Here is a 12,031-nt window from a genome sequence, read left to right as displayed (position 1 = left end):
CTTCCCGCGTATGAGAACACCTGCATGTGATGGAATGCATCCTACGCGTTCACAACACGTTTCACCCGATTTAGAGAATCAACCCAATGGAAACGCCAATTGAACCCCCCGATGCGTCGCATCGCATCAGGGTTCCCTCGAGAGACGATGGTCGTAATTTTTACATAGTTGCGTTGCTAGTAATTGTCGTCATACGCATCGAAAACGTCTTCTTCCCCGCGGCGAGTGCTGGATTGCAAAATCATCCTCAGCATTGCAGACTTCCACCAGCTTTTTGCCATCGACTTGAGGCTGAGGTGGCGGGACCTGCAAGTTGTCTTGGGAAGAACGGGCACACTCGTATCCATGTCTCCAATTATCCATAATGGTTTTTAGAGAATGCGGTGGCAGCAGTGACCTCACCGAAGGAAGGTGTCTTTCAGATTTAGCATTAGCGCCGGAGTTGTGTTTCCATGCGCGGTAGCGCTTGACAACAGCGCTGGAGTTTTTCACACGAAAGTGTTTTATTCCCGGATACGCAAACATTTGAGTGACGTCATATCCGTCACGGAAGTGACGCCAGTACAACGAAGAAAGCGGCCTGTAAAGGGTGCACCTCTGCACACGGGGTTTTCTTTCGGGGAAGCAACCTTTAGAATCAAGGAGTACGTTATACTCGGGGTTGTTCGTTTTCTGGTTTTATATTTTAAAACGATAGGGTTTTAGGCCGGGATACACCAAGATTTCGCTCACGTCGTATTCGTCACGGAAATGACGCCAGTACACCTTTGCCGAAGCGACCCATCAGCAGGACGTCACTCGCCAAGCACACCCACAAGACAGCCGCCAACCCGCAAATCATGCTGGCCGGTCGGCGGCTATCTTGTGGGTGGAAAGTTGGAAATCGTGTCTTCTCTCACGTTTCCGAGTGAGACGTGGCAGTGATTGCTGTGAAGCTAATGAATTACTAGGGATGCAACAATTCATCTTCCATTATATTTTATTCTAAGAGGATCCCGTGTCAACCTCCAAACAAAATGTGCGCTAAATTATCCAAAGCAGACGGAAGCAAAATATCAATAACCTTTCCGATTGCGTACGATCGGGTAGGGGTCAGTATTTGTGGCATTGGCGGCTCCTTTGCCCAAAATACTATACTTATCTTTTCCTCGTTACTTTGAGACACGCTCAGGGCATTGGCAGGTATTGCTGCTACCCTCAGGAGAAGCAGCTTCCATGTGTTTCGCTCTACAAATGATTCACTAAGAAATTCACGATTATCATTCAACGAAGGAATTCCCCAGGCTCACTTTACCAAAATTAAATTTAAAGCATCAGTTGCAACCAAACAAACTTACCATCAAGGGCAACACGTCCAAAAAGCGATGTTTTGGACCAGTCGCCGCCTTTATTGCGCGAACACAGTGCCGGGGTCAATCCCTGTTTACGAATATGTCTGTTGCGTTATGCGAAAGCCGCTTCGAAAGATATATTACGCCTGAATGTGTCAAATACGTCGTGGCAAATTCGCGTATGCTAATGCCTTTACCGAATGTCGATCTGCGCCTGCGTGGCAGGTGATAGGACTGTACTCTCACGCCGTGGGGCATATGGCAACGCCGAGCACGACTCTGCAGAAGTTTCCCGAGTGGATCACCATGTTCCAGGTGTGCATCTTTGCCGTCGCGGTCGTGCTCATCGGCGCCTTCGTAGCCAGCGAACTCGGGAAACACAAAAACGTGAGTAGCCACAATTCTGTGACTCTTAAATAGTTGCCTGCCCTCTTCATTTTTGCCTTCTCTAGAATAAAAAATGAACCCGCCGCGGTGGATTAGTGGCTAAGGCGTTGCGCTGCTGAGCACGAGGTCGCGGGTTCGATTCCCGGCCGCGGCGGCTGCTTTTTTGATGGAGGCGGAAAGCGAAAACGCCCATGTGTACGAGATTTCGGCGCACGTTAAAGATCCCCAGGTGGTCAAAATTAATCCGGAGCCCTCCACTACGGCGCGCCTCATCGCCTGCGTTGCGTCGGCGCGTTAAACCCCACATCAGTCCAGAATGAAAAATGGAGAGCGCTGGTTCGTTGATTGATTTGATTGATTGATTGATTGTACGGTTTAACGCACCGACGCAACGCAGGTGATGATGTGCGCCCGAATGTACACCACGTGCGCCCGAATCTCGTACACACGGGCATTTTTGCTTCCATCGGAAAAGCGGCCACCGCGGCTGTTAATCGAACCCGCAACCTCGTGCTCAGCAGCGCAACGCCTTAGCCACTGAGCCATCGCGGCGGGTGCAGTAGTTCGTGATCACGAGTAGTACACAAAGCGATGACTACCTTCAGTGTGCCACCGGGGGAATAAGCTGGCTGAATTTTATTAAAAGGACCCTGCAACACTTTTTCAACTTCTTTATTGAAATATTAAGTGCTTGCAGAACGTAGTCACCCGACACACCCAGTACTTAGATTATGGGTCGCAAAGTACCTCAGCCAAAAATTACTGCTTTGTGCCCATCAGATAACTTGTAAACTCGTTCGAAAGATTATTTTCTCTTTCCCGGGGTTCATGTTCTTAGACGGCTAGAATTACGTCCCTAAGGCGATGTAGCCGCTGTTGGCCGGTTTTCCTTGTGTTGCAGCAATGAGCGCTTTTCGATAGCAACTTAAAAAAAAGCCATAAAAACAAAACAGAATGGGAAGGCGTATCTGGTGCGGCGAGCAAATCACGCAGTGCCGCTCCGTACTGGCGATAACTATAGCTTTCGCAGTGGTTCCAGACACGAAGGGAAAAGTGAAAGCGCTTATCGAAAGTGTTGCAGGGTCCCTTTAATGTCGGAGCTGTTAAAGGTCGTGCGTCACGATTAGGTAGGAGTAGGCTCATAGACTCGCTGGCGGCTTCGCGAAATCCGCTTACCACAGACTATTCCTTTGCGCGAAGAGTAGAATTTGCGCGGCTATAGCACCGCCGTTCTCGGCGAGCGTCCTCTGACGTTCGAAACGATAAAAGTAAACCACCATACCGCTGTTACAACTGATCTCAAACAGGTTGGAATTAGGTTACCTATTTTGTAGCGTAAGCTACACTGGCCGAGGCTGAGCAGTTTCGCGTGGGCCGGGAAAGGCCGTACTGCGCACGCGCGAAGAGCATGAGATTGGATTGGATCGGCTTGGATTGGATTGAATTTGGATATGATTGGATTGGGTTAAATTGAATTGTATTGGAAATCCAATCCGATTGTAGTACGGTTGTGTAGAGAATTGGGTCTTGTTGCGACCGGGCGGGGGCACCCGATCTTTTCTCCGTGGCCTTCAACATACGATGGGTAGCGTGTATGAAGCGAGCGGCCAGCCGGTGTTGCAGCCGTGAAGAGAAGTCCAGAGCAGTAGGGTAACGTAACTGTTTACTTCATAGCGAGAGGTGAGCCGAAGCCAAAAAAACATACAATGCCCCGACGGGCGAGGTTACAATACAGGACACGAGCAGAGCGACCGCATGGATTCGCTGCTCAGACAGGAATGATTTTCAACGTTTGCACTGCTTCTATTTATACCCAAAAAACGCCCCCAAGAGTAACACGCCACGAAATCACAGACACACACACGCCCAGTCTTTCCAAGATCGCGAGTCATCTTCGCCCCTTGTGGCGTCCGAGAGAGGGGGGAGAGTGTCCTTGAAAGGTGCCGGGGTCGCGCTATCAACTCTGATCGCGCTGATAGGAAACTTCTAAGCCGGGAAGGTCAAGGCAGGTGCCTGAAGGGTGTGGCGCTGGCAGCTGCCGGAAGCACGTGCAAAGCGAGGTGATTGACCCGGCATGGCGAGACACGAAGTACGATTCACCGACACGCGGGCGCACATGGTCGATTCCCACGTGGTCGCTGATGCGGGAAAACACGTGTTGCTGGCCGATTCGTAACAGTCTCCAAATTCGCCAGTCTGCGCATTCGAGAGGAGTGACGTCATAGCCGCGGCAGACGCACTGGGGCTTGCGCGTGCCCAGCTGTCGGCTCCGTTGCGCAGTAGCCAAGTCTGTCACTGCGCCGGAGCCGCTTGATAGCCGTTTCGCGTGGCTCCTGGAGAGCCGTGCAGTTCATTCGCGAGGAGCAGTCACTGGACTGGAGTGAACTGGATTGGATTGGATTGAAAATCGTTTTAGCAGCAGTAAGCATGATAATCAGCTAATGCTAGACAACCAGGAAACCTATGAATAACCAGCTGAACCTTAGCTCACGCTACGTATATCATGGCATAGCCGAGCTAAGCGACTGCTAATTTTTTATGGAGGATATCTGGGGCACAGTAAGGGGTGTCACCATCTGTGGTCGCACCTGGGTGTAAAAGAACAGGATTTGTGTGTATTTGTGCGAAATAATAGGCGACGTAAAGTCACAGACTGAAAGGGGCGGCCAGATGCTGCTATCGTTTTTTGACGCATTTTTGCTGTGAAGCAATCGGATGGGCGGCCGTTGTGTTCTATACATTTGAAACCTATCTCTGGGGGTGTTCGTTTTCTGAGCTTTTTTTAAACCAGAGAGTAAAAATGGGCTGCTATCTCTGAAACTGATAATTGGGGAGAAATCGGTGTTTTTGCAAAGCCATTCTGAAATTCGGGTTAAATCTGCAGATTTTGGTATGTAGCACACTGAGTTTATTTTATTGCGGGGTACTATGAGCCTCTTAACTCTAACGCGTTAAAATTGGTGTTAGTTTCTATCTGGGAATCGTGGGAACATCAGGGTTTTCTAGCAGATACTGCCGAAAATGTTATGTTTTTTAAATGAATCAGTAATGATGGCACTAAAGAGCATATGTTTGATTCACAAAAAGCTGGTCATCGATTTTTTACATATTATTGTCTACAAGCATTATCATCTGCATGCGCAGCATGTCGGTTTGCATTCAAGACTTTTCTGATACGTATCTCAGATGTGAAGAAGTTCATTCGACATCACAGCATCCGTTAAAGTAAGCACGACAATGTCAATGCAGAATTTTCCAGCCTGAGGTGGCGAGCGGCAGAGTCATACCAATACTGAATGAGTTCGAAAGCTCTATCTGCGGGGCTTGCTTCCAGCATGTACTCGTTGAGAACGGCGGACCGTCAGCCGACGGTTGTGCATATCGCTGCTTTCAAAAGGTCCATTCGGGGATACATCGCGTTGAACCCGATTCTCCTGAATTATGCTCCGGGTGTAAAAATCGGGTGCAATTGGGTTGTACAGTTAAACCTGGATATAATGAAACTCTATGTAACGAATTCCTGGATTTAACGTGAATCATGTTCCGGGTGTAAAATTCGGGTGCAATTGGGTTGTACAGTTAAACCTGGATGTAATCAACCTCTATGTAACGAATTCCTGGATATAACGAAGTTATTCGATTCCTCATTCCCACCACCATGGAAGTCCATGTCTTTGCGACCTCGATGTAACAAAGGCATTGTGGCGGTTAACCTTGGTGTAACCAACTCGCTAAGCTCATTAGTCATTGTTTTCTGAACTTTTACTGAAAAATAGACTGGCGAAACGAACTAACTTACCTAATACTAGCACTACTTTAACGAGCCAGCAGCTACAAAAACGTCTAGAATCGCCGAAATTCAAATTAGCCATGATGACGGGAATGAACGGAGCGGCTATAGCGCCATTGGATGGCTGACGCAGCACCCGCTTGAGGTTTTGCTTGTGTAGCGTGACGCCACGTCGCAAGGGTAGGTACATTTTACTTTTTACATGCAACGCATCTCTTTAACTCGCCTTGCCTCGCGTCGTTGTCGCGGCGTAGTCCACATCCCTCCCCCATTCTCCTCTCCGCGGCAGCTGCGCGCTCCGCCGCTCTCACTGCAGCGCCATCTGTGCGTCAGCGCGGTCAGCGCGGAGCTTGCGCTCGGTTAAAAATTTACACCATCTTCCCGCGAGGGGAACCATGGGGGAGATGCGACGCATCGGGGGTGAACATGCTGCGTAAATAGGATACAGAACCACAGCAATCCACACGCTGACATCGCTAACATAACAGAAACGCAACGGCAACCCCCGATGCGTCGCATCTACCCCATGGTTCACCTCGCGGGAAGATGGTGTACATTTTTTAGCCCGCACCGCAAACGACCTTGCGTTCCAACGTCTGAGTGCGGTGTTGGTTGGTCACTTAGGTTTTGAAGTGCTAAGGCTGCCTGTCGGCGTCTAGTCGCGTGTCTCCGCTGCTATCTGTGGTACTGGTTCGTCTGTGGTGAGTTCTGCTGTCAGAAAACGAAACCTTATCTCTTTTTAAGACAAGCAATTGAATGACTTCGGTGCCTGGTACTGTGTCCCAGCTAGCACCCGCTCAACAATTCTCAGTGCGTAAGTGAACGTCAAATTCGTAAAAAGGCACCCTTTTGAGCATAAGTTTGGTTCTTGAAACTCGTTTGGAACCGAAAAGTTTGGAAAGGCAAAAGTGATAATTAAGTTACGCTGGTGAATACGGGGGGTAAGTGACTTTGCCGCTTTGGAACGTCGTGTAGTGCCTAAGCTTGTGCGAAAGCTACAGGGGCAAACAACGCAGTTTTCTACCTTGAAATAAGTCCTTCAACGGTGAGTTCACTTTCACTGATGTCTAGCATTATGGTTTAGTTTCTGCTTCATTCACGGGAGCCTTAACTCGAAGCATGCATGCAAAACATCAATGTAACGAACATTTTCGAGATTTTGTCAACTTCGTCATATCCAGGTTTGACTGTACACAAAAAGGAACAACCCAACCTATCTGCCGGAGTGCGGCTTTATTCCGTGTCCGCCATTTTCTGTGATGCTTCGCAGCGACCTCTTGCGGCCGTGCACCGCATTACTGTGTTGAGCACTGCGATCAGAAAGGACGTAGCGCTGCTCTACAACACCACGCAACAAAGGAAAATGTCGCTGCTAAAAGCGAGCAGCCTTGCAGTGAGCACAAAGTCTCTAGTGTATGTAAAACGGCATAAATTCAACATGCCGATTTGAGAATCCCCGTGACGTTGTCTTCTTACTGCAGGTGGCGCAGACCCACCCCGTATGGCGATTATGTGACATTCTTACATTATTCTACTTGCATCAATCCTGCACTACAAACAAAGCAATAATATTTTGAGGGCACAGCCATTTGGCGGCCGTCTATCGGCTGAGCCGCGCTGTCGGCGTAACTGAGCGAATGATGGCAAGAGAGAGAAGTGGAAAAAACGCGAACGATGAAAGAAAGCGACGGAGAAGAGTGTCACGAAATTGCGAGGGCAGGGCGGTTCACCGTGGCGCAATGCCACCTAGTCTGGAAAGAATTTCCTCTAGGTGGCGTTGCGTGGCGGCGCGAGCCAGCGCTCTACGAAAGTATGCGGTGTGGGAGCGGAGGGGGCAGTGTGCTGTGCCCGCACTAGGCGTCCGGTGGCGCGACGCTTAGCGTTTGCTTAAGCCTTCTCTTAAGACGCAGTTCGGGGTCTATTACTGAGACGCACTTAGCGCCGCCGACGTAGAGGCTCATCATCACTGCCGTCGGGAGAACCTACTAATGAGTGAGCGCTGACTCAGCGCACTGCTGCTGCGCCCAAGTATCGCATTAGGGAGTATCGTAATCGCCAGCCACTTTTTTGTAATTACAGTCATCAACTTCACGGTATCCAGCACGAGGCGATGCAGTGGTGTTGGGCCGCTCATGTTGCGTCTACAAAACGAACACAAAGTAGCTTACGAGCATTAACGTGGACAACTGGGCTTGGTGTTACATAATCAAAGCAAAACAGCACAAAAAAAAACAAGGACAGAGAGGCGAAGACAAAGACTGCGCAGACCTTGTTATCCTCTGTTTGTCTTTGCTTTTTTTTTGGGCTGCTTTCCTTCGAACTTAGGGGCGGTTGAACAAGAAACACATTCTGTGTCGGAAATAACGCGACGAATATTTAAACTTACGAATAAGTTTAATGTCTCTGGAGCTGCGTAATATTTTTTGCGATGGACTAACCCACCCGCAAGAAAAAAAGCCAAATCCACGGGCATAAGATTCAAGATGGACACTGACACTTAAAGGAGCCATGAAGAGAAAACAAAAGTTTCTTTTATTCGAAAGATTAGGTGTTTCATAGTACCCCAAGCGCTTTGCCGGAAGCAAATGATGCTTTATTCACTGAAAAATAAGGCAATTTAAGCCAAAATTTTAAATCTCCCGCTAAAATTGAACATTCCGTGACGTGTACAATGGCGTCATAGAGCCGGTCCATGAAACAGATACTTAGTATGTCGACTCCATATAGCACCCACACGCGGGAGTCGATCGAGACGGCGGCCATTTTAAAAATACTAGTAAAACCTAGTGCACCCGCAGCTCTAGTCATGGAATCGCCTGATCCGGAGAACAAAACTCTCGCCGAGGAGCTCGGGCTTGCATTTAACAACCTCACACCACAAAAACGCTCAATGCTTCTAAGTACACGAGCGGCAAGAGTTGTGGGATACGCGGTGGACGGGAAAGCGACCATTCCGCGATAGCCACAACAGACGAACGCCCAGCCGTCGGCACCGCTGCCTCGTCAGCCCCGTCGCGACGGACGAATATAGACTGGTACGTATGTGCCGTATTTTGATTACGGTTAATAATAGTTCAATTTCAGTAGCAGTATCACTTATGCCAGTTGGCCGGTGTCGTGTATGGAAAGCCGTTCGCGCGAGCTCTCTGCTTCGACCAGAAAGATACGAGCGTCAATGCGCGGTATTTACGGCATTTTTTTTCCCCCAAGGTCAGAGCGATTTGACGAAGTCGGCGACGAGCGCCAGCATGTCCCAGGAGTGAGCTAACGTAAGGGTCCCTGCCGTAACTGAACAAACTGAAGTTTTCAGTGGTTGTAAACTGGAAACGAGCTCGTAACGACAGCAGCAAGCGAGCACCATTCGAAACTTACGCGACAACTGGCACTATCTCGTCGCTTCTTGCTGTTCCTTACTCCCCTCGTTTCTATTTTTACCTTTGCTGGTTGGCGATATGACGGCCAACCTCCTGTGAAGGGATTACGATACGAAGCAAGGTCGCGGCTGTGCGTGCTTGAACGGTTCGTTGGCCCCGAAGAGCCTCGAACCCGAAAATTCGTCTGCGCGACGGCGAGATGTCGAGCTCGGCCGGCGCTAGTTTCGTCAGTTTCGTACGCATTGGCGCACACGCTTGCGTGTTCGTTCGGACCTTCAACCGTTTACTCCACCGTTCTTTGTCATAAAAAGAATGTGCAGTATGTTTCACGGGCATTTAGCTCGCTATGCAAACTGTAAGCCCTGCCTAACATGCGTTTGCTTTTGCCGGCCTCCGCCAATCGCAGAGCATTCCCAAGTGACATCACAGGTTCTGTTGCGGAAAATGAGCTGGTGGGTCGCATGGTCATTTCCTTTTTTCCTAATTATGTAGCTTATTTGAGCGAAGTTTGCGTTATAAGTGGTGTCGTTATGGTTCTAACGAGGCAATCTTTCGAATGAACCAAACTTGTGTTTTCTCTTCATGGCTCCTTTAACCGCGTCGCGTGTGTAAGAGCAGTCCACTTGTAAACGCATAAACGTTTGTTACGGTGCCTTTGCAGTTAATATTCCAGACGTTCACTGATAAAGTTATGCCAGATTACAGCTCCACAGTTTCATCCCACTGCTTTCCCATTTGCAGGACCTTTACGGTGCGATGGAGCCCGAGCCGACGTACGGTCCGCGGGACCCCGCGGAGTTCATGCGCTATCAGATCACTCAGGCCGACAGGAACGCGCTGCCGTCCTTCCTGCCAGCGGAACGCCGCCGCGAAGTGCTCGAAATGGCCGCACATGCGCTCCCTTCAAACGCCGATGCGGAGACTCCGGGGTCCGCGACAGGAGGCGGCCCATCCCCAGCCACGCCAGAAAAGCCCAAAATCGCGTCCGTCACATCGACGAGCTTCGCTGAGGGCAGCGCGGGCTCAACCCCGGGACGTCACGTTAGCGACGGGAAAAGTCCGGTGTCCTCTACGAAAAGCCAAACCACCCCCAAAGAACTCACGAAGAACAAAAGCCCGACGCGTCGAGTCGGCAAGCGTAGACACCAGTGATGACATTCGCGTTACCCCCAGCGTATACTTGTTATTTTTGTGAAACGACGTTTTTTGCCCCTTTTTGGTGTCTAAAGCTGTGCACCCGACTTTTATCGAGTTATTAATTATTCTTAACGGCAATTGGAATCGGTTTTGTGCGCCTTGTTATGACGCTCGTGCGCAAATAAGCGTACGGTGGATGATTAATGTACGTTTTGTGAGTCCTAATGTGACGGTCTGTTCGCACGGAATGGGCCCGCGACGATTGGAAAATTATCATCGTTTTTGGTGTAGCAGTTTCAGACACACCTTCTGCAGTTTCGCCAAGTTAAAGGGGCCATGAAAATAAAATGCAAGTTTGGTTCATTCAAAAGATGGCCTTGCTAGAATCATGCTGGCACCACTTTTAACGCAAACTTCGCCCGAATAAGCTGCATAATTAGGAACAAAGGGAGTGGCCATGTGACCCAGTAGCTCATTTCCCGCAACGGAACCTATGATGTCATACCAGCCAGCCCTGCGATTGGCGGAGCCCGCCAAAAGCAAACGCAAAGTAGGTAGAACTTCAAGCTTGCAGAACGGGCTATTTGCGCTTTAATTTAGGGCTAATTCTTTTTATGTCCTTAAGAACGGTGGGAAAAACAGTGGAAGTTACGAAAGCACACGTAAACTTTGAAGTACCGATGCCTGCATGCTGTTGATACTGCGCGCATTTCGTTAGACGCACAGCACTGCGGGGCTTTGGAGTTGCCTCAGAGGATACTGTCCGATTGACGCAAGCAAGGGTGTCTTACGTCAGAATATTTGTCGAGCGAGCACCATATTTCACGAATTTTCTCCATCCCGGACTGAGGAATACCACCCACGCAAAAGAGGCCTAACCGCCTCTCCCTCTCTTTAACTCTGTCTTGTACATTAATAAAGTTTTTCCTCCTCCTTCTCCTCCATGAACAAAACAAGCCAGGTTCAAATACGGTAGCAAACAAACCTAAGGCAGAAAACGGCTAGGTGCGGTGGGGTGGCGCCATTAGGTTGATTGACAGTAAGCAAGTCTCCGCGCCGCACCAAGTTTAGCTGGAAGACCTGTTCTTGTGATGTCATTGCAACCGTCGTTCAAACATACGTGTTGGCGCGAGAATCAAAATTTTAGCGTAAATTGATTAATTTCGCAGTGACTAAATTATCGTTTCCTTCCGGGCAAGCCGTGGGGGGCACTATAGAAGGCGAAATCTTTCGAATAAAACAAACTTGAATTCTACCTTCATGCCCTTTTAAGCAGCGCACGTGTCAACGCTGACTTGTGACTTCCAATGCGTTCAGCATATTTTCCGCCCGAATAAAAGGAGTTCGAAATCAGTTTAGTTTTAGCAAAGGCAATCCTCACTACAAAGTTTGTCTTTGGGGCCATTGCTAAATGCGGAAATAACACCTCACAGTGTCACGACACCTGTTCTGCCATGGAGACAGCCCATCGCGCTAATCCCTAACTGCAAAATGCAAACGTGTTTCCCGGAGGAAAATAAATTTCTTGCCTACATACAAAGCATACTGGTACCATTTGACAACTAGCCAAAAAACAAAATATCGCTTGAAGAAAATGCTATTAATAAAGGGTTCTCCATTGGTATAATATAATAAACAGTGATATTTTATAGAATATTTTAGTAGAAGCCCGGAAACTTACAACAGTAGATTAGAAATCAAACCTACAACCAAGACAGAATCCACGAAAGAAGCACAACTTGACCATACGGGCGCTTGGTATTCGATAGTAGGTTTTTGCGAACGCCACGCCCAAGCTTACACAGCTCTGCGGTTGAAATTTCTGAGAATGTGAAGGTCAAAGCCTAGCTGGACCTTATGCTGCTGTGCTGTAGAACCTGGTTAAACGTCGTTGCACTTGACGAAGTTTCTCATGTTTGTCAAGTTTATTTAGCACCGCACACTTACAGAGGAAGCAGTGACGCGAGGGTGCAGGCAAAAAGTCTTTTTCCAGACTTGACCAAGGCCAACAC

General features: G+C 48.9%; 1 protein-coding gene across 1 annotated transcript; it reads left to right on the top strand.

Annotated features, from left to right (window-relative positions):
* Positions 1–1,571: 1,571 nt before the first annotated feature.
* Positions 1,572–10,461, top strand: LOC144167178 (uncharacterized). The gene is made up of 2 exons (XM_077696529.1): positions 1,572–1,718; positions 9,624–10,461. Exons 1-2 carry the CDS (start codon positions 1,590–1,592, stop codon positions 10,032–10,034), a joined length of 540 nt encoding a protein of 179 aa, XP_077552655.1. The 5' UTR covers positions 1,572–1,589; the 3' UTR covers positions 10,035–10,461.
* The last annotated feature ends 1,570 nt before the right edge of the window (positions 10,462–12,031 follow it).

The sequence above is a fragment of the Haemaphysalis longicornis genome, unplaced genomic scaffold (assembly GCF_048455015.1).
Source record: "Haemaphysalis longicornis isolate Haplotype H1 unplaced genomic scaffold, Haemaphysalis longicornis Haplotype H1 scaffold_2, whole genome shotgun sequence".
NCBI lineage: Eukaryota > Metazoa > Arthropoda > Arachnida > Ixodida > Ixodidae > Haemaphysalis > Haemaphysalis longicornis.
The sequence above is the reverse complement of the archived record's forward strand: the minus strand, read 5'-3'. Positions and strand labels throughout refer to the sequence as shown.

Excerpts from the sequence above, each read along its gene's own strand:
- LOC144167178 (XM_077696529.1), top strand. The coding sequence starts at position 1,590 with ATGGCAACGCCGAGCACGACTCTGCAGAAGTTTCCCGAGTGGATCACC. Across the intron at positions 1,719-9,623 it reads AACTCGGGAAACACAAAAAC|GACCTTTACGGTGCGATGGA; the intron begins GTGAGTAGCCAC and ends TCCCATTTGCAG.